The sequence below is a fragment of the Aedes aegypti genome, chromosome 1, assembly GCF_002204515.2.
Source record: "Aedes aegypti strain LVP_AGWG chromosome 1, AaegL5.0 Primary Assembly, whole genome shotgun sequence".
Taxonomy (NCBI): Eukaryota; Metazoa; Arthropoda; class Insecta; order Diptera; family Culicidae; genus Aedes; species Aedes aegypti.
In genome coordinates this window covers 12,408,139-12,428,406 of record NC_035107.1, presented here as the reverse complement: position 1 = coordinate 12,428,406, position 20,268 = coordinate 12,408,139, and the positions used below count along the sequence as shown (strand labels likewise).

Here is a 20,268-nt window from a genome sequence, read left to right as displayed (position 1 = left end):
AGCTGCCTCTCTGAAGCTTGAAAATCTTTCTCTTAGAAGCTTGAAAAGCTTCCTCTCAGAAGCTTGAAAAGCTTCCTCTCAGAAGCTTGAAAAGCTTCCCCTCAGAAGGTTGAAAAGCTTTCTCTCAAAAGCTTGAAGAGATCCCTTTTAGAAGCTTGAAAACCTTCCTTTCAAAGGTATGAAAAGTCTACTCTCAGAACCTTGAAATGCTCTCTAACAGAATCTTGAAAAGCTTCCTTTCAGAAGCTTGAAAAGCTTCCTCTCAGAAGCTTGAAAAGCTTTCTCTCAGAAGCTTGAAAAGCTTGCCCTCAGAAGCTTAAAAAACTTCCTCTCAGAAGCTTTAAAAGCGTCCCCTCAGAAGCTTGCAAAGCTTTCACTCAGAAGCTTAAAAAGAAGTTTAAAAATCTTTCTCTCAGAAGTTTTAAATTTTTTCTCTCAGAAGCTTGAAAAGCTGCCTCTCAGAAGCTTGAAAAGCTTTCTCTTAGAAGCTTGGAAAGCTTTCTCTCAGAAGCTTGAAAAGTTTCCTCTCAGAAGCTTGAAAAGCTTCCTCTCAGAAGCTTGAAAAACTTCCTCTCAGAAGCTTGAAAAACTCTCCTCTCAGAAGCTTGAAAAGCTTCCCCTCAGAAGCTTAAAAACTTTCTCTCAGAAGCTTGAAAAACTTCCTCTCAGAAGCTTGAAAAACTTCCTCTCACAAGCTTGAAAAGCTTCCTCTCCGAAGTTTGGAAAGCTTCCTCTCCGAAGTTTGGAAAGCTTCCTCTCAGAAGCTTGGAAAGCTTCCTCTCAGGAGCTTGAAAAACTTCCTCTCGGGAGCTTTAAAAGCGTCCCCTCAGAAGCTTGTAAAGCTTTCACTCAGAAGCTTAAAAAGAAGTTTAAAAATCTTTCTCTCAGAAGTTTAAAAATTTTTCTCTCAGAAGCTTGAAAAGCTGCCTCTCAGAAGCTTGAAAAACTTCCTCTCAGAAGCTTGAAAAACTTCCTCTCACAAGCTTGAAAAACTTCCTCTCACAAGCTTGAAAAGCTTCCTCTCAGAAGCTTGAAAAGCTTCCTCTCAGAAGCTTGAAAAGCTTCCTCTCAGAAGTTTGGAAAGCTTCCACTCAGAAGCTTGGAAAGCTTCCTCTCAGAAGCTTGGAAAGCTTCCTCTCAGAAGCTTGGAAAGCTTCCTCTCAGAAGCTTGAAAAGCTTCCTCTCAGAAGCTTGAAAAGCTTCCTCTCAGGAGCTTGAAAAACTTCCTCTCAGAAGCTTGAAAAAACTTCCTCTCAGAAGCTTGAAAAACTTCCTCTCAGAAGCTTGAAAAGCTTCCTCTCACAAGCTTGAAAAGCTTCCTCTCAGAAGCTTGAAAAGCTTCCTCTCAGGAGCTTGAAAAACTTCCTCTCAGAAGCTTGAAAAACTTCCTCTCAGAAGCTTGAAAAACTTCCTCTCAGAAGCTTGAAAAGCTTCCTCTCACAAGCTTGAAAAGCTTCCTCTCAGAAGCTTGAAGCTTCCTCTCACAAGCTTGAAAAGCTTCCTCTCAGAAGCTTGAAAAGCTTCCTCTCCGAAGCTTGGAAATCTTTTTTCTCTCAGAAGCTTGATAAGTTTCTTGTCAGAAAATTCCTCTCAAAAGCTCGAACAACTTTCTCTACGAAGCTTTTTAATGCCTCTGAAAGGAAGCTTTCCAAAGCATAATGAAGAATTGTTCAAATATTTCAATGAAGTTTTCTAAATCCATTCCATTCTATGAGGAATTCCAGAAACATTTTGGAATAAATGCCAGAATTGTGTTTCAGAGGAGTATTCGAATTTTATAAAGATTTTTGTAGAAAAAAATAATAAAGGACAGGATAACTGCTAGAAGAATTCAGTGGCCACTTCCTGAGAAATTCCTGAAAGAGTTTCGATAATACTGTGGTAAACTTCTATTTAGTTGGTATTTTCGAAAGTGATCCGTCTATTTTTTGAAGCATTCTCTGCAGAAATATCTAAATAAATATATTCCTGAATATTAATTGAAGAAATTTCAAAAAGAAAAGAAATTATTTGTGAAGAATTTTCTGACGAGGTTATAAAATATTCCTGAAATATTTCTTGAAAGTTTTCCTGAAAGAAATCTTACAGAAATTTTTGCTAGAGGTATTCCTGCGAGAATTATTAAATAAAGTTATATTTCGTAGAGGAATTTCAAGAAAATTCTTAAAATAAGTTTTTTTAAATAATTTTTATGCCAATTTTTGTATGAAATTTAAAGGCTTTACTTTCTTCAATAATGTGCAGCTTTTTCCAACATCTTTAGCATTTTGTGGAATTCATATTTCTTCAAGTCTCCATCTTTTTTCTAACATTTAAGTTTTCAAAAGGAATATTTTTACTTTCTTCCAGAATCTTGCTTCATACCGTAATTTTCAACTAAGCAATAATGTCAAAAATGGTACGATCTGATACAAGGGAGCTTTATTTACTGACCTAACACATAATTTTTACTTATTTTATGGGGCTCTGCACAAAAATGTACCTGTCCCTTTCACTCGTTCATGAATTTTGTAAACAACAAGGCCAGTAAAAGTCAAAATCCCATACAAAATCAAAACAGTGCAGAGGCCTATAGTAAAGTTTCCCTGATAATAGGGTCCTAACACCCTGTCCCAATTTTAGTACCAAACGCTCAAGCATAAGCTAGAAACACATATTAATATTTTGTCACACCCTTGATTTAAACTTAAGCATTGTGTGTATATGGTTTTCCGTGTCCTTTCCAAAATATCAGATGGGAACAACGCCAGCGTTTAAAAGTTGAACCCCTGTGGCACGTTTTTGTCGATTAAGTGAACGTCAAACATGATCAAAAGTGCCAAGGTTCGATTTTTTCCCATATTTATTCAGGCATTTCGACTCCCATAATGGCAATTCATCTCGAAGTTAAAGGCCAAAGGATTGATTCAAAAGCGATTTTCATATATACTTCAAATGTGTTTTACAAATAGTTCTAGGCCGACAAAAAAATTTCAAATTTTGAATTCTGATATTTTTTTTTAAGTTGCTTGAGAATATGTAAAAAACAGATAACCCTAAAAAACCCAATTAGAAATATTGGAAAAAATCATCTGACATCCTTAGTTGTAACCGGCGACTACTTGGATGAGTTGTAACCTTCTTTCTTCCCCCTCAATTTTTACAGCTCTACGAAGACCCGCGCATAGAATACCTTCGGAAACTGTCCTACGGAATCGCCCTGCCCATCATCTGCGCCCTGGGGATCGTCGGCAACGTGTTGAATCTGGTGGTGCTGACCAGGCGAAATATGCGCGGAACGGCCTACATCTACATGAGGGGTAAGTTCACTTTAAAGTTTAAACATCGTCGGAAATGTATCACTCGCTCAAACAGGAAGAAAATGGGGCAAAACTGGAACAGTTTGTTCCGGTTTTTGGCAACGACGACAGAGGGGTAACCCAATTCCTACGAAGAGAGCACGGGTAAACAATCGCAAATTGTCAGTAGTGAGTGCATTTCCCTTCCGTTCCGACTGAATAAACTGGCCCACATTTCGTCGCAGATCGCTGTGGCTCCCCGGGTAAAAATATCATACAAAAACAATATAACGGATTGCAACAGTACCATTTAAAACATTAAACACAAAAACAATACAGAATTTCGTAAAAATAACAATATAATTACAATATGATATATTGTTTTGAATAATTTAATGTATACAAGAAGTAAAGGTTCATCAGATTTTTACAATGTGACGTACGGATTGCTGAGTATCGTATCTCTGAAAACAAAATGATAAGGTATATTGTTTTTCAAAGTTAAAAATATGGGAGATTGCAGTAAAAACTATTATTTGGATGGTTATCAAATGGTAATATACGATTCAACAAAAAAATTATAAATGGATTTGAATGGTAATTGTAATTTGTAATAATTTGTAATTGAATATGTGTTATGTATGGATCGTTTTTAAACCATTATAAAAAAGCAATACAGGGTACTGTTACATGATATCAAATTGTTTTTTTAATTGCATCAACAAACATCAAATCAAATTTCAATTACAATACATTTTATTGTATCCAACACGTTATATTGTAAATCAACGGTTCATTCCATCCACTGAATGGTACCTTTTTACCCGGGCCATCACAATCGCTCCCTGGATGCTGGGAGATTTGTGTTTGGCTTTAAAAACCTATCCGGCGGCGGAAATGGGTTCTGGAAATTTGCCAATTTCTGACTGCATACTCCGAGAGCAAAAAAAAAAACATATTTATTCAGGAACAAGTGGGTTTGTTGTTCTTCCGCAGCCGAACCGAATTCGCCTGCTGCGCCGATATGGAGTGAATGGAGTGTGACGTGGCAATGTGACAAACCGAATTTTCAACTCGTAAATAATAACAAAGGATGCTCTGGTTTCGCTTCATGGAGGAATGGTAACTTCTCTGCATAGCCTGCTTTGGACGCGATGCTTTGGAATCGGGTTTTTCGATGGCAGGCTGGCTGGCACGTTTCGGTTGTTGGGAATATAATTACCGTCGTTAGTTATTCAATTTGAATGGCAGTTGTTCTGTTTGGGATGTTGAAAAAGTAATGATAGCGGTAAAAGATTCTCGAAAAATAAACGACGGTAATAAAGACAGACCAACGATTATTATGGGAAAATTTCATAATGTATTTTCTTTTTTTACGTACTTTCTTTGTGATAAACTTCAACTAAAATATGCCAGGTCTCTTATAAAAAGTTGGTTGGCTAGATTCCTATGGAAATGTATTCAAAAAATGAGAGAGAGAGAGAGAGAGAGAGAGAGAGAAGAAGAAGAAGAGTAGTTAAGCTAACAGGTTGCTACAATTTCAAATAATTAATATTGAACTACATAAACACAGATAACTGCAATTACAACAACAATGAAAAAAATGACATTAAGCAGTACCACGGCATGTTTTCTGCATGGCTATGAGAGCTTCCTCCCAGAAGCGTCCTCTCAGAAGCTTGGAAAGCTGCCTCTCAGAAGCTTGGAAAGCTGCCTCTCAGAAGTTTCGAACGCTTTCTCTCACAAGCTGGGAAGGCCTCCATTCAGAAGCTTCCAAAGCATCCTCTCAGAAACTTGGAAAGCTTCCCCTCCGCAGCTCGGAAAGCTTCCTTAGAAACCTGGAAAGCTTCCTCTCAAAAGCATAGAAAGCTCACTTTAAATAAGCTAAGAAGGCTTCCTCTCAGAGCTTGGAAAGCTTCCTCTCAGAAGCTTGGAAAGCTTCCCCTCATAAGCTTGGAAAGCTTCCTCTCAGAATTTTGGAAATCTTCCTCTCAGAAGCTTGGAAATCGACCTCTCAGAAGCTTGGAAAGCTTTCTATCAGAAGCTTGGAAAGCTTTCTTTCAGAAACTTGGAAAGCTTTCTCCCAGAAGTTGGGAAAGCTTTCTCTCAGAAGCTCAAAAAGCTTTCTCTGAGAAGCTTGGCAAGCTTTCTTTCAGAAACTTGGAAAGCTTTCTCTCAAGAGCTTGGAAAGCTTTCTCTCAGAAGCTTGGAAAGCTTTGTCTCATAAACATGAAAAGCTTTGTCTCAGAAACATGAAAAGCCTCCTCTCAGAATCTTGCCAAGCTTTCTCTCAGAAGCTTCGGAAGTTCTCTCTCAGAAGATTGGAAAGCTTTCTTTCAGAAACTTGAGGAGTTTTCTCTAAAAATCTTAACTAGCTTTCTCTCAAAAGCTTGGAAAGCTTTCTCTCAGGAGCTTGGAAAGATTTATCTCAGAAGCTTGGAAATTTTTCCCTCAGAAGCTTGAAAAGCTTTCTCTCAGAAGCTTGGAAAGCTTTCTCCCAGAAGCTTGGAAAGCTTTCCCCCAGAAGCTTGTAAAGCTTTCTCTCAAGATAAGCTTTCTCTCACCCAAGTAGCACGTGAAACATCTTCCAAAGAGATGCTTTTCAAAAATGGTTTCAAGTACGTATCAGTAAAAGCATCTGTAACTTACCTAGTTCTAGTTCGATTGCATATTAATATCAAAAGCTCATAAAGTTTCATTACCGTTCCAGAGAACATGCATTTTACTCCGTGTTTGACTTTCAACCTTACTGAAACGACTAGATTTACTGCAAATGTGCTTTGCAAATAGCAATAAAGTCAAGTTTATCAAGATGTGTTCAGTAACTTTTCAAACAAACTCTTGCAACTTCTCCCAAAATGCCGATTTTGATATTATGTCTCAAATTACTTTCATTTAAACCATCCGCAACTTGCATTCAATTTATGTTCCTGAAGAAGATTCATCCCAGTTGCGCGAAAGTTGCAGTTAACTACGTGTATGACAGCTAAAAGATTGTTTGTTTTAATCCAGTAACAATAGGGTTGAGTTGCACCTTACTCAGCATGTACACGGCGTGTCTGAAACCGATATCAACACAAAAAATGTTAAAGAATTTTGCACCTACCACTCAAAAGATATAGTATTCAAACATCTTCTCCGTGAATTTGAAAATATTGTAACGCGGGAATCAAAAGTTCTCGTGATTTGAGAGTTTTGAGCTATTTTGGAAGGAATATTCACTAACTTCAAAATGTTCTTCAGTGGTATCAAAATTATTCAAAACTAGTGGTCCCGGCAAACTTCGTTTAGCCATCAAGTAGGCTGTTGAAAAACGATATTGATCGTCCCATACGAAATGACAGTTCCTTTCACACACGTTTTTCCAACTTTCCCGGTGAATATCTTGGGATTTTCATACACACAAACACGTCGGAACCCTTGACGAACAAAATGGAGGTAGAATCATTCAAATCCGTTGACCCGTTCGTAAGCCATTTCGTGACATACAAACAACATTCCATTTTTATTTATATAGATTAACAAGGAAGATGCTTGGATATTACACGTTTTAAATGCTTAGTTCAAAGCTGATGGTTACTTGAGTGGTTTATAAAATAACAATGTTGCACCATTGGGAATATTTTGAAGCATGTCAAATATCCCTTCCGAAATAGTTCAAAACCTTCAAATCACGATAACTCTCGATTCCCTCATTAGAATATTTTCAACTTTACGGAGAAGATGCTTGACTACCATATCTTTCAAATGGTGGGTGCCGAATTCTTGGACATTTTTTGCGTTAATAACGGTTTCAGGCACACATTGTTCAATAACGAACACATGGTCTACCCACAGTTTGTTTGTTTCAATGGTGTTTCTCAAGTGTTGCGCAAAAGTTTTTGTGAAAACTTTAGAATATTTCAGGCGTGGCCTCATTCCGTCAGTAATGAACTTGTATTCCAAAGGGTGCAGTAAAGTTGTTAGCAACAAGGCAATGTGGTAGCTTTTATAGTGCATTGGCGAAGCAATCGTTCGAAGAGCTGGTGGGGTAGTGGGTAGAAAAGAAGATTACTGATCTTGATGTCGGAAGTTCGATTCTCGTATACATGTTTGTTTTCATTTTTTTTTCTTCTAAGTATTTTGCAACAAATCAGCAATTTCAATGTAACTTATATATGTTGCAAATAGACTCCGCCTCTTGCGCTTTTTGCGTTGCTATTCAGTGTTATTATAAGTCATATTTTCAACAATTGACAACTTTGATTAGTTTCAAGAGATGATTTTATTCTTGAGTTGAAACCAACTGTGCTGCTTGGGCAGAATCTCGGCAAGCTTTCTCCCAGAAGCTTCGGAAGCTCTCTCTCAGAAGATTGGAAAGCTTTCTTTCAGAAACTTGGGGAGTTTTCTCTAAAAATCTTAACTAGCTTTCTCTCAAAAGCTTGGAAATATTTCTCTCAAGAGCTTGGAAAGATTTATCTCAGAAGCATGAAAAATTTTCCCTCAGAAGCTTGGAAAGCTTTCTCTCAGAAGCTTGGAAAGCTTTCTCTCGGATGCTTGTAAAGCTTTCTCTCAGAAGCTTGGAAAGCTTTCCCTCAGAAGCTTGTAAAGCTTTCTCTCAAGAGCTTGGAAAGCTTTCTCTCAGTATCTTGGGAATCTATCTCAAAAAAACATGACCAGCTTTCTCTCAGAAGCTTGGAAAGCTGTCTCAAGAAACTTGACTAGCTTTCTCTCAAAAACTTGGAAAGCATCATCTCAGAAGCTTGGAAAGCTTTCTCTCAGAAGCTTGGAAAGCTTTCTATCAAAAGCTCGGAAAGCTTTCTCTCAGAAGCTTGGAAAGCTTGCTCTCAGAATCTTGGAAAGCTTTCTCTCATAAATTTGGAAAGCTTTCTCTCAAAAGCTTGGAGAGCTTTCTCTCAGAAGCTTGAAAAGCTTTCTCTCATAAACTTTGAAAGCTTTTTCTCAGAACTTTGGAAAGCTCACTCTCAGAAGCATGCAAAGCATTCTATCAGAATCATGGCAAGCTTTCTCTCAGAAGCTTGAAAAGCTTTCTCTCAAGAGATTGGAAAGCTTTCTCTCAGAAGCTTGAAAAGCTTTCTCTCAAGAGATTGGAAAGCTTTCTCTCAGATGCTTGAAAAGCTTTCTCTCAAGAGATTGGAAAGCTTTCTCTCAGAAGCTTGGGAAGCTGTCTCAAAACAACTTGACTAGCTTTCTCTAAGAAGCTTGGGAAGCTTTCTCTCACAAGCTTAGAAAGCTATCTCTAAGAAGCGTGGAAAGCTTTCTCTCAGAATATTGGAAAGCTTTATGTCAGAATCTTGGCAAGCTTTCTCTCAGAGTATTGGCAAGCTTTCTCTCAAGAGCTTTGGAAGCTTTCTCTCGGAAGCTTTGGAAGCTTTCTCTCGGAAGCTTCGAAAGCTTACTCTCAGAATCTTGGAAAGCTTCCTCTCAGAAGCTTGGAAAGCTTTCTATCAGAAGCTTGGAAAGCTTTCTATTAGAAGTTTGGAAAACTTTCTCTCGGAAGCTTGGAAAGATTTCTCTCAGAAGCTTGGAAAGCTTTCTCTCAGAAGCTAGGAAAGCATTCTCTCAGAAGCTTGGAAAGCTTTCTCTCAGAAACTTGGAAGGCTTCCTCTCAAGAGCTTGGGAAGCTGTCTCAAAAATACTTGACTAGCTTTCTCTCAGAAGCTTGCATGGCTTTTTCTCAGAAGCATGGAAAGCTTTCTCTCAGAAGCTTGGAAAGCTTTCTCTCAGAAGCTTAAAAAGCTTTCTCTCAGAAGCTTGGAAAGCTTTCTCTTAGAAGCTTGGAAAGCTTTCTCTCAGAAGCTTGGAAAGCTTTCTCCCAGAAGCTTGGAAAGCTTTCTCTCAGAAGCTTGAAAAGCTTTCTCTCAGAAGCTTGGAAAGCTTTCTCTCAGAAGCTTGGAAAGCTTTCTCTCAGAAGCTTGGAAAGCTTCCTCTCAGAAGCTTGGAAAGCCCACTCTCAGAAGCTTGGAAAGCTTTCTCTCAGAAGCTTGGAAAGCTTTCTCTCAGAAGCTTGGAAAGCTTTCTCTCAGAAGCTTGGAAAGCTTTCTCTCAGAAGCTTGGAAAGCTTCCTCTCAGAATCTTGGAAAGCTTTCTCTCAGAAGCTTGGAAAGCTTTCTCTCATATACTTGGACAGCTTTCTCTCAGAACTTTGTAAAGCTCACTCTCAGAAGCATGCAAAGCTTTCTCTCAGAATCATGGCAAGCTTTCTCTCAGAAACTTGATAAGCTTTCTTTCCGAATCTTGGCAAGCTTTCTCCAAGAAGCTTCGGAAGCTCTCTCTCGGAAGATTGGAAAGCTTTCTCTCAGAAACTTGGGAAGTTTTCTCTAAAAATCTTAGCTAGCTTTCTCTCAGAAGCTTGAAAAGCTTTTTCTCAGAAGCTTAGAAAGCTTTCTCTCCGAAGCTTGGAAAGCTTTCTCTCAGAAGCTTGGAAAGCTTTCTCTCAGATGCTTGGAAAGCTTTCTCTCAGAAGCTTGGGCAGCTGTCTCAATAAACTTGACAAGTTTTCTCTCAGAAGCTTGAAAAGCATTATCTCAGAAGCTTGGAAAGCTTTCTATCAGAAGTTTGAAAAGCTTTCTCTCAGAAGCTTAGAAAGCTTTCTCTCAGAAGCTTGGAAAGCTTTCTCTCAGAAGCTTGGAAAGCTTTCTCTCAGAAGCTTGGAAAGCTTTCTCTCAGAAGCTTGGAAAGCTTTCTATCAGAATCTTGAAAAGCTTTCTCTCAGAAGCTTGAAAAGCTCTCACTCAGAAGATTGGAAAGCTTTCTCTCAGAAACTTGGGGAGTTTTCTCTAAAAATCTTAGCTAGCTTTCTCTCAGAAGCTTGGAAAGCTTTCTCTCAAAAGCTTAGAAAGCTTCCTCTCCGAAGCTTGGAAAGCTTTCTCTCAGAAGCTTGGGCAGCTGTCTCAAGAAACTTGACTAGCTTTCTCTCAGAAGCTTGGAAAGCTTTCTATCAGAAGTTTGGAAAGCTTTCTCTCAGAAGCTTAGAAAGCTTTCTCTCAGAAGCTTGGAAAGCTTTCTCTCAGAAGCTTGGAAAGCTTTCTCTTGGAAAGCTTTCTCTCAGAAGTTCGGAAAGGTTTCTCTCAGAAGCTTGGAAAGCTTTCTCTCAAAAGCTTGGAAAGCTTCCTCTCAGAAGCTTGGAAAGCTTCCTCTCAGAAGCTTGGAAAGCTTTCTCTCAGAAGCTTGGAAAGCTTTCTTTAGAAGCTTGGAAAGCTTTTTCTCAGAAGCATGGAAAGCTTTCTCTCAGAAGCTTGGAAAGCTTTCTCTAAGAAGCTTGGACTGGTTTCTCTCAAAAGCTTGGAAAGCTTTCTCTCAGAAGCTTGGAAAGCTTTCAATCAGAAGCTGTGAAAGCTTTCTATCAGAATCTCGGCAAGCTTTCTCCCAGAAGCTTCGGAAGCTCTCACTCAGAAGATTGGAAAGCTTTCTCTCAGAAAGTTGGGGAGTTTTCTCTTAAAATCTTAGCTAGCTTTCTCTCAGAAGCTTGGAATGCTTTCTCTCAGAAGCTTAGAAAGCTTTCTCTCCGAAGCTTGGAAAGCTTTCTCTCAGAAGTTTGGAAAGCTTTCTTTCAGAAGCTTGGAAAACTTTCTCTCAGAAGCTTGGGCAGCTGTCTCAAGAAACTTGACTAGCTTTCTCTCAGAAGCATGCAAAGCTTCCTCTCAGAATCATGGCAAGCTTTCTCTCAGAAGCTTGGAAAGCTTTCTCTCAGAAGCTTGGAAAGCTTTCTCTCAGAAGCTTGGAAAGCTTTCTCTCAGAAGCTTGGAAAACTTTCTCTCAGAAGCTTGGGCAGCTGTCTCAAGAAACTTGACTAGCTTTCTCTCAGAAGCATGCAAAGCTTCCTCTCAGAATCATGGCAAGCTTTGTCTCAGAAGCTTGGAAAGCTTTCTCTCAGAAGCTTGGAAAGCTTTCTCTCAGAAGCTTGGAAAGCTTTCTCTCAGAAGGTTGGAAAGCTCTCACTCAGAAGATTGGAAAGCTTTCTCTCAGAGACTTGGGGAGTTTTCTCTAAAAATCTTAGCTAGCTTTCTCTCAGAAGCTTGGAAAGCTTTCTCTCAGAAGCTTAGAAAGCTTTCTCTCCGAAGCTTGGAAAGCTTTCTCTCAGAAGCTTGGGCAGCTGTCTCAAGAAACTTGAATAGCTTTCTCTCAGAAGCTTGGAAAGCTTTCTATCAGAAGTTTGGAAAGTTTTCTCTCAGAAGCTTAGAAAGCTTTCTCTCAGAAGCTTGGAAAGCTTTCTCTCAGAAGCTTGGAAAGCTTTCTCTTGGAAAGCTTTCTCTCAGAAGCTTGGAAAGGTTTCTCTCAGAAGCTTGGAAAGCTTTCTCTCAAAAGCTTGGAAAGCTTCCTCTCAGAAGCTTGGAAAGCTTCCTCTCAGAAGCTTGGAAAGCTTTCTCTCAGAAGCTTGGAAAGCTTTCTCTCAGAAGGTTGGAAAGCTCTCACTCAGAAGATTGGAAAGCTTTCTCTCAGAGACTTGGGGAGTTTTCTCTAAAAATCTTAGCTAGCTTTCTCTCAGAAGCTTGGAAAGCTTTCTCTCAGAAGCTTAGAAAGCTTTCTCTCCGACGCTTGGAAAGCTTTCTCTCAGAAGCTTGGGCAGCTGTCTCAAGAAACTTGAATAGCTTTCTCTCAGAAGCTTGGAAAGCTTTCTATCAGAAGTTTGGAAAGTTTTCTCTCAGAAGCTTAGAAAGCTTTCTCTCAGAAGCTTGGAAAGCTTTCTCTCAGAAGCTTGGAAAGCTTTCTCTTGGAAAGCTTTCTCTCAGAAGCTTGGAAAGGTTTCTCTCAGAAGCTTGGAAAGCTTTCTCTCAAAAGCTTGGAAAGCTTTCTCTCAAAAGCTTGGAAAGCTTCCTCTCAGAAGCTTGGAAAGCTTCCTCTCAGAAGCATGGAAAGCTTTCTCTCAGAAGCTTGGAAAGCTTTCTCTAAGAAGCTTGGACTGGTTTCTCTCAAAAGCTTGGAAAGCTTTCTCTCAGAAGCTTGGAAAGCTTTCAATCAGAAGCTTGGAAAGCTTTCTCTCAGAAGCTTGGAAAGCTTTCTCTCAGAAGCTTGGAAAGCTTTCTCTCAGAAGCTTGGAAAGCTTTCTCTCAGAAGCTTGGAAAGCTTTCTCTCAGAAGCTTGGAAAGCTTTCTCTCAGAAGCTTGGAAAGCTTTCTCTCAGATGCTTGGAAAGCTTTCTCTCAGAAGCTTGGGCAGCTGTCTCAATAAACTTGACAAGTTTTCTCTCAGAAGCTTGAAAAGCATTATCTCAGAAGCTTGGAAAGCTTTCTATCAGAAGTTTGAAAAGCTTTCTCTCAGAAGCTTAGAAAGCTTTCTCTCAGAAGCTTGGAAAGCTTTCTCTCAGAAGCTTGGAAAGCTTTCTCTCAGAAGCTTGGAAAGCTTTCTATCAGAATCATGAAAAGCTTTCTCTCAGAAGCTTGAAAAGCTCTCACTCAGAAGATTGGAAAGCTTTCTCTCAGAAACTTGGGGAGTTTTCTCTAAAAATCTTAGCTAGCTTTCTCTCAGAAGCTTGGAAAGCTTTCTCTCAAAAGCTTAGAAAGCTTTCTCTCCGAAGCTTGGAAAGCTTTCTCTCAGAAGCTTGGGCAGCTGTCTCAAGAAACTTGACTAGCTTTCTCTCAGAAGCTTGGAAAGCTTTCTATCAGAAGTTTGGAAAGCTTTCTCTCAGAAGCTTAGAAAGCTTTCTCTCAGAAGCTTGGAAAGCTTTCTCTCAGAAGCTTGGAAAGCTTTCTCTTGGAAAGCTTTCTCTCAGAAGTTCGGAAAGGTTTCTCTCAGAAGCTTAGAAAGCTTTCTCTCAAAAGCTTGGAAAGCTTCCTCTCAGAAGCTTGGAAAGCTTTCTCTCAGAAGCTTGGAAAGCTTTCTTTAGAAGCTTGGAAAGCTTTTTCTCAGAAGCATGGAAAGCTTTCTCTCAGAAGCTTGGAAAGCTTTCTCTAAGAAGCTTGGACTGGTTTCTCTCAAAAGCTTGGAAAGCTTTCTCTCAGAAGCTTGGAAAGCTTTCAATCAGAAGCTGTGAAAGCTTTCTATCAGAATCTCGGCAAGCTTTCTCCCAGAAGCTTCGGAAGCTCTCACTCAGAAGATTGGAAAGCTTTCTCTCAGAAAGTTGGGGAGTTTTCTCTTAAAATCTTAGCTAGCTTTCTCTCAGAAGCTTGGAATGCTTTCTCTCAGAATCTTAGAAAGCTTTCTCTCCGAAGCTTGGAAAGCTTTCTCTCAGAAGTTTGGAAAGCTTTCTCTCAGAAGCTTGGAAAGCTTTCTCTCAGAAGCTTGGAAAGCTTTCTCTCAGAGCTTTGAAAGGCTCACTCTCAGAACTTTGGAAAGCTCACTCTCAGAAGCATGCAAAGCTTCCTCTCAGAATCATGGCAAGCTTTGTCTCAGAATCATGGCAAGCTTTCTCTCAGAAGCTTCGGAAGCTCTCACTCAGAAGATTGGAAAGCTTTCTCTCAGAAAGTTGGGGAGTTTTCTCTTAAAATCTTAGCTAGCTTTCTCTCAGAAGCATGGAAAGCTTTCTCTTAGAAGCTTGGAAAGCTTTCTCTCAGAAGCTTGGAAAGCTTTCTCTCAGAAGCTTGGAAAGCTTTCTCTCAGAAGCTTGGAAAGCTTTCTCTCAGAAGCTTGGAAAGCTTTCTCTCAGAAGCTTGGAAAGCTTTCTCTCAGAAGCTTGGAAAGCTTTCTCTCAGAAGCTTGGAAAGCTTTCTCTCAGAAGCATGGAAAGCTTTCTCTCAGAAGCTTGGAAAGCTTTCTCTCAGAAGCTTGGAAAGCTTCCTCTCAGAAGCTTGGAAAGCTTCCTCTCAGAAGCTTGGAAAGCTTTGTCTCAGAAGCTTGGAAAGCTTTCTCTACTAAACTTGGCAAGCTTTCTCTCAGAAGCTTGAAGAGCTTTCTCTCAGAAGCTTATAAAGCTTTCTCTCATGTACTTGGAAAGCTTCCTTTCAGAAGCTTGGAATGCTTTCTCTCAGAAGCTTGGAAAGCTTTCTCTCGGATGCTTGTAAAGCTTACTCCCAGAAGCTTGGAAATCTTTCCCTCAGAAGCTTGAAAAGCTTTCTCTCAAGAGCTTGGAAAGCTTTCTCTAAGAAGCTTGGGAATCTGTCTCAAAAAAAACTTGACCAGCCTTCTATCAGAGGCTTGGAAAGCTTTCTCTCAGAAGCTTGAAAAACTTTCTCTCAAGAGCTTGGAAAGCTTTTTCTCAGAAGCTTGGGAAGCTGTCTCAAAAAAACTTGACCAGCTTTCTCTCAGAAGCTTGGAAAGTTTTCTCTCAGAAGCTTGGAAAGCTTTCTCTCAGAAGCTTGGAAAGCTTTCTCTCAGAAGCTTGGAAAATTTTCTCTCAGAAGCTTGGAAAGCGTTCTCCCAGAAGCTTGGAAAGCTTTCTCTTAGAAGCTTTCAAAGCTTTGTCTCAATATCTTGAAAAGCTTTCTCTCAGAATCTTGGAAAGCTTTCTCTTATAAACTTGGAAAGCTTTCTCTCAGAAGCTTGGAGAGCTTTCTCTCAGAAGGTTGGAAAGCTTTCTCTCATAAAGTTGGAAAGCTTTCTCTCAGAACTTTGGAAAGCTCACTCTCAGAAGCATGCAAAGCTTTCTCTCAGAATCATGGCAAGTTTTGTCTCAGAATCATGACAAGCTTTCTCTCAGAAGCTTGAAAAGCTTTCTTTCAAGAGATTGGAAAGCTTTCTCTCAGAAGCTGGGGAAGCAGTCTCAAAAAAACTTGACTAGCTTTCTCTAAGAAGCTTGGAAAGCTTTCTCTCAGAAGCTTGGAAAGCTTTCTCTCAGAAGCTTGGAAAGCTTTCTCTTAGAAGCTTGGAAAGCTTTCTTTTAGAAGCTTGGAAAGCTTTCTCTCAGAAGCTTGGAAAGCTTTCTCTCAGAAGCTTGGAAAGCTTTCTTTCAGAAGCTTGGAAAGCTTTCTCTCAGAAGCTTGGAAAGCTTTCTCTCAGAAGCTTGCCAAGCTTTCTCTCAGAAGCTTGGCGAGCTTTCTCTCAGAAGCTTGGCAAGCTTTCTCTCAGAGTATTGGCAAGCTTTCTCTCAGAAGCTTGGAAAAATCCCTCTCAGAAGCTTGAAAAGTTTTCTCTCAGAAGCTTGGAAAGCTATTCTCAGAAGCATGGATAGCTTTCTCTAAGAAGCTTGGAAATCTTTCCTTCAGAAGCTGGAAGAGCTTTCTCTCAGAAGCTTGGACAACTTTCTCTCAGAAGCTTGCAAAGCTTCCTTTCAGAAGCTCGAAAACTTCCTCAGAAACTTGAAAATTTTTCTCCCAGAACTTTGGAATACTTTCTCACAAAACCTTGGCAAGCTTCCTCACAAAAACTTAGCAAGCTTCCTCTCAGAGGCTTATAAAACTTCCTCTCAGAAGCTTAGGAAGCTTTCTCTCAGAAGCTTGGAAAGCTTCCTCTCAGAAGCTTGGAAAGTGTCCTCTCAGAAGCCTGGAAAGCTTCTTCTCAGAACCTTGGGAAGCTCTCAGAAGTTTTGAAAGCATCCTCTTAAAAGCTTGGAAAACTTTCTCTCAGTAGCTTGGAGATCTCCCTCTCAGAAGCTTGGAAAGCTTTCTCTCAGAAGCTTGGAAAGCTTCTTCTCAGAAGCTTGGAAACCTTCCCTCAGAAGCTTTGAAATCTTCCTCTCAGATACTAGTAAAGCGTCCTCTCAGAAGCTTGGAAAACTTTCTCTAAGAAAACTTTCACTCAGTAGCTTGGAAAGCTTCCTCTCAAAAGCTTGGAAAATTTTCTCTCAGAAGCTTGGAAATCTTCCTCTCAGAAATTTGGAAAGCTTTCTCACAGATGATTGGAAAGCTTCGTCTCAGAAGTTTGGAAAGCTCCTCTCAGAAGCTAAAAACGCTTCCAGGAGGAAGCTTTCCAGCTTCCAAGAGGAAGCTTTCCAGCTCCCAAGAGGAAGCTTTCCAGCTTCCAAGAGGAAGCTTTCCAGCTCCCAGGAGGAAGCTTTCCAGGTTCCAGGAGGAAGCTTTCCAGCTTCCAGGAGGAAGCTTTCCAACTTCCTGTAGGAAGCTTTTTTAGCTTCCAGGAGGAAGCTTTATCAGCTTCCAGGAGGAAGATTTTTTAGCTTCCCGAAAAAGCTTTACATTTATGTTGTTTGGAAGATTCAATTGTATATCGAAGGGAAAGGTTGTGCCCATCCCTGGTTGGCTTTGTTTAGCAGACTTCTTATAAGTCATAGTAAATAAACGAGAAGAAGATAACTGTTGATTGAGATTCTGTTTCTACAATAAATTAGGCAGTTCTAATAAAAGCTTTGGCACCTAAATTAAGCTCGGTATTCTTAGATTAAAGTTATCAAAAGATTTTCAAACGATTCAAAAGATTTTATCCGTTTGCAATCCCATTTGGTTTTCGCATTGGTCAACCACAAAGATAATCCATATCACCGCATCAGATGGACTGATTGGATTGGATCTTGTTTACTTAACTGAACTTGCTGTGCTTTGCAATTAGCTGCCAATCGTTCCCATTTCGAGAGAATCTGCCACCAGAAATAGCCAGCACAAAGAGACCGTCGAATCCTTTCAACTTGACTAGCTTTCTCTAAAAAGCTTGGGAAGCTTTCTCTCAGAAGCTTGGAAAGCTTTCTCTCACAAGCTTAGAAAGCTATCTCTAAGAAGCGTGGAAAGCTTTCTCTCAGAATATTGGAAAGCTTTATGTCAGAATCTTGGCAAGCTTTCTCTCAGAGTATTGGCAAGCTTTCTCTCAAGAGCTTTGGAAGCTTTCTCTCGGAAGCTTCGAAAGCTTACTCTCAGAATCTTGGAAAACTTCCTCTCAGAAGCTTGGAAAGCTTTCTATCAGAAGCTTGGAAAGCTTTCTATTAGAAGTTTGGAAAGCTTTCTCTCGGAAGCTTGGAAAGATTTCTCTCAGAAGCTTGGAAAGCTTTCTCTCAGAAGCCAGGAAAGCTTTCTCTCAGAAGCTTGGAAAGGTTGCTTTCAGAAACTTGGAAAGCTTCCTCTCAAGAGCTTGGGAAGCTGTCTCAAAAATACTTGACTAGCTTTCTCTCAGAAGCTTGCATGGCTTTTTCTCAGAAGCATGGAAAGCTTTCTCTCAGAAACTTGGAAAGCTTTCTCTCAGAAGCTTGGAAAGCTTTCTCTCAGAAGCTTGGAAAGATTTCTCTCAGAAGCTTGGAATGCTTCCTCTCAGAAGCTTGGAAAGCTTTCACTCAGGAACTTGGAAAGCTTTCTCTCAGAAGCTTGGAAAGCTTTCTCCCAGAAGCTAGGAAAGCTTTCTCTCAGAAGCTTGGAAAACTTTCTCTCAGAAGCTTGGAAAGCTTTCTCTCAGAAGCTTGGAAAGCTTTCTCTCAAAAGCTTGGAAAGCTTTTTCTCAGAAGCTTGGAAAGCTGTCTCTCAGAAGCTTGGAAAGCTTCTTCTAATAAACTTGGAAAGCTTTCCCTGAAAACTTTGGAAAGCTCACTCTCAGAAGCATGCAAAGCTTTCTCTCAGAATCATGGCAAGCTTTGTCTCAGAATCATGGCAAGCTTTCTCTCAGAAGATTGAAAAGATTTCTCTCAAGAGATTGGAAAGCTTTCTCTCAGAAGCTTGGGAAGCTGTCTCAAAACAACTTGACTAGCTTTCTCTAAGAAGCTTGGGAAGCTTTCGCTCAGAAGCTTGGAAAGCTTTCTCTCAGAAGTTTGGAAAGCTTTCCCTCAGAAGCTTGGAAAGCTTCCTCTCAGAAGCTTGGAAAGCTTTCTCTCAAGAGCTTGAAAAGCTTTCTCTCAGCAGCTTGGGAAACTGCCTCAAAGAAGTTGACAAGCTTTCTCTCAGAAGCTTGGACAGTTTTATACAGGAAGCTTGAAAGAAGGGGGAAGCTTTCCAGCTTCCAGGAGGAAGCTTTCCAGCTTTCAGGAGGAAGTTTTCCAGCTTTCAGGAGGAAGCTGTCCAGCTTCCAGGAGGAAGCTTTCCAGCTTCCAGGAGGAAGCTTTCCAGCTTCCAGGAGGAAGCTTTCCAGCTTCCAGGAGGAAGCTTTCCAGCTTCCAGGAGAAAGCTTTCCAGCTTCCAGGAGGAAGCTTTCCAGCTTCCAGGAGGAAGCTTTCCAGCTTCCAGGAGGAAGCTTTCCAGCTTCCAGGAGGAAGCTTTCCAGCTTCCAGGAGGAAGCTTTCCAGCTTCCAGGAGGAAGCTTTCCAGCTTCCAGGAGGAAGCTTTCCAGCTTCCAGGAGGAAGCTTTCCAGCTTCCAGGAGGAAGCTTTCCAGCTTCCAGGAGGAAGCTTTCCAGCTTCCAGGAGGAAGCTTTCCAGCTTCCAGGAGGAAGCTTTCCAGCTTCCAGGAGGAAGCTTTCCAGCTTCCAGGAGGAAGCTTTCCAGCTTCCAGGAGGAAGCTTTCCAGCTTCCAGGAGGAAGCTTTCCAGCTTCCAGGAGGAAGCTTTCCAGCTTCCAGGAGGAAGCTTTCCAGCTTCCAGGAGGAAGCTTTCCAGCTTCCAGGAGGAAGCTTTCCAGCTTCCAGGAGGAAGCTTTCCAGCTTCCAGGAGGAACAAACTTTCCAGCTTTCAGGAGGAAGCTTTCCAGCTTCCAGGAGGAAGCTTTCCAGCTTCCAAGAGGAAGCTTTCCAGCTTCCAGGAGGAAGCTTTCCAGCTTCCAAGAGGAAGCTTTTTCAGCTTCCAGGAGGAAGCTTTTTCAGCTTCCAGGAGGAAGCTTTCCAACTTCCAGGAGGAAGCTTTTTTAGCTTCCAGGAGGAAGCTTTTTCAGCTTCCAGGAGGAAAATTTTTCAGCTTCCCGAAAAAGCTTTACATATATGTTGTTTGGAAGATTCAATTGTATATCGAAAGGAAAGGTTGTGCCCTGGGAGGGAGGCACCGATACTACACACGAAATATAGAACAACGTTTGTTTGAACTGCAAGATAACTCCAGCTTGCCAACAACAATCAAGGCAGGCTTGGGGAAAACCGCTAGTTTTCTTTTGTTGTGTACTTTCGATCTTTCCTGACAAACATGGAAAAAGGGCCACAGTTTTCTATGCACCAAATATTAATTTTCATCCAGCTTTTTACGCTAGACATGCCATAACTTTTGAATCACCCCTATTTGACGGTTCTTAAATACACTATAATTTTTTATGGTTGGATCGTAGCAATCTTTGTGTTGAAGTATTTTTTTCATGTTGACGAATAACAAATATATTCGTGTTTCCAGGATACCGAATCCCGAAAAAGTTTCATATTTTAAATCCTTGTTATATATTGTTGTTTTCTCTAATGCCAGTTTTATTTATTTTAGGAGGATGAAACTGTTGCAAAATTCATAAACTGAAAAGGAATTTCAAAATACTAAATCACGTCTGAATCTGAATGTATGCCAGTGATTCCGATAAATCTACTAGAACAAACTGATTTGTTGTTGATCGATTTGTCATTGATTGTCACGATTTCATTCAATATCATGGGGGAGATTTCATTCAATATCATAGATGAGAGTAAATGACAAGTCCTACGTTATTCGCAGCTGCATAAGGTACTGGTTGCTCTACCGTTACCAATAGAGCAAAAATGTTATATGGGTTTGTGTTGGCCAAGCAAGTTTGTGGGATAGAAATACCTGTTAGAATCAGGGAGAGCTTTCTGGGCGAGTTGGCGAACCTAGCAAAAGCGTGCCGAAGTTTGTGCTCTGGGTTAAGTCATTTGACAAAGGAGACTAAGGTTGTAACTTGGGACATGAGGACGTACACTGTGGCTTTCCGTAGACCTTAGAAATTAGTATTTTTTTCATTTATTTATTGATGCATGGGAAAATTGTCTTTCTTTCCTAAGGAAGTTCATTAGTGAAAGCAGCTAGCAAAGCTCTTAGTTTGTTGCGGTATCAAGCAAATATTTGTATATATCTAAATGTATTATTTCGATACCCGATGATTGAAAATAAAGGGAAATCCTGCGGTATACAAATCGACTACCAGCTCGAAGCGTATTGTTTCTATATGAAAGTGTGCAATTTTCACTTCTGTAAATTATCCAGGATCCTCATATGATCAGCCTTTTAATAACATCGATTATCGCAAACGAATGGCCGATGAACAGTGATAGGTAGGATAATTTCAGTATTTTGACGTAATGTGACCATGTTGATGTAACTTTGCG

The 20,268-nt window shown here is 40.3% G+C and overlaps 1 protein-coding gene across 1 annotated transcript in view; it reads left to right on the top strand.

Moving 5' to 3' along the window:
* LOC5564251 (probable G-protein coupled receptor B0563.6) overlaps nt 1–20,268 on the top strand; it is a 309,960-nt gene that overhangs the window by 158,182 nt on the left and 131,510 nt on the right. The window contains exon 3 of the mRNA XM_021838944.1: nt 3,146–3,299. Within this exon, the coding sequence (XP_021694636.1) occupies nt 3,146–3,299 (154 nt within the window). The remainder of the gene's footprint in view (nt 1–3,145; nt 3,300–20,268) is intronic.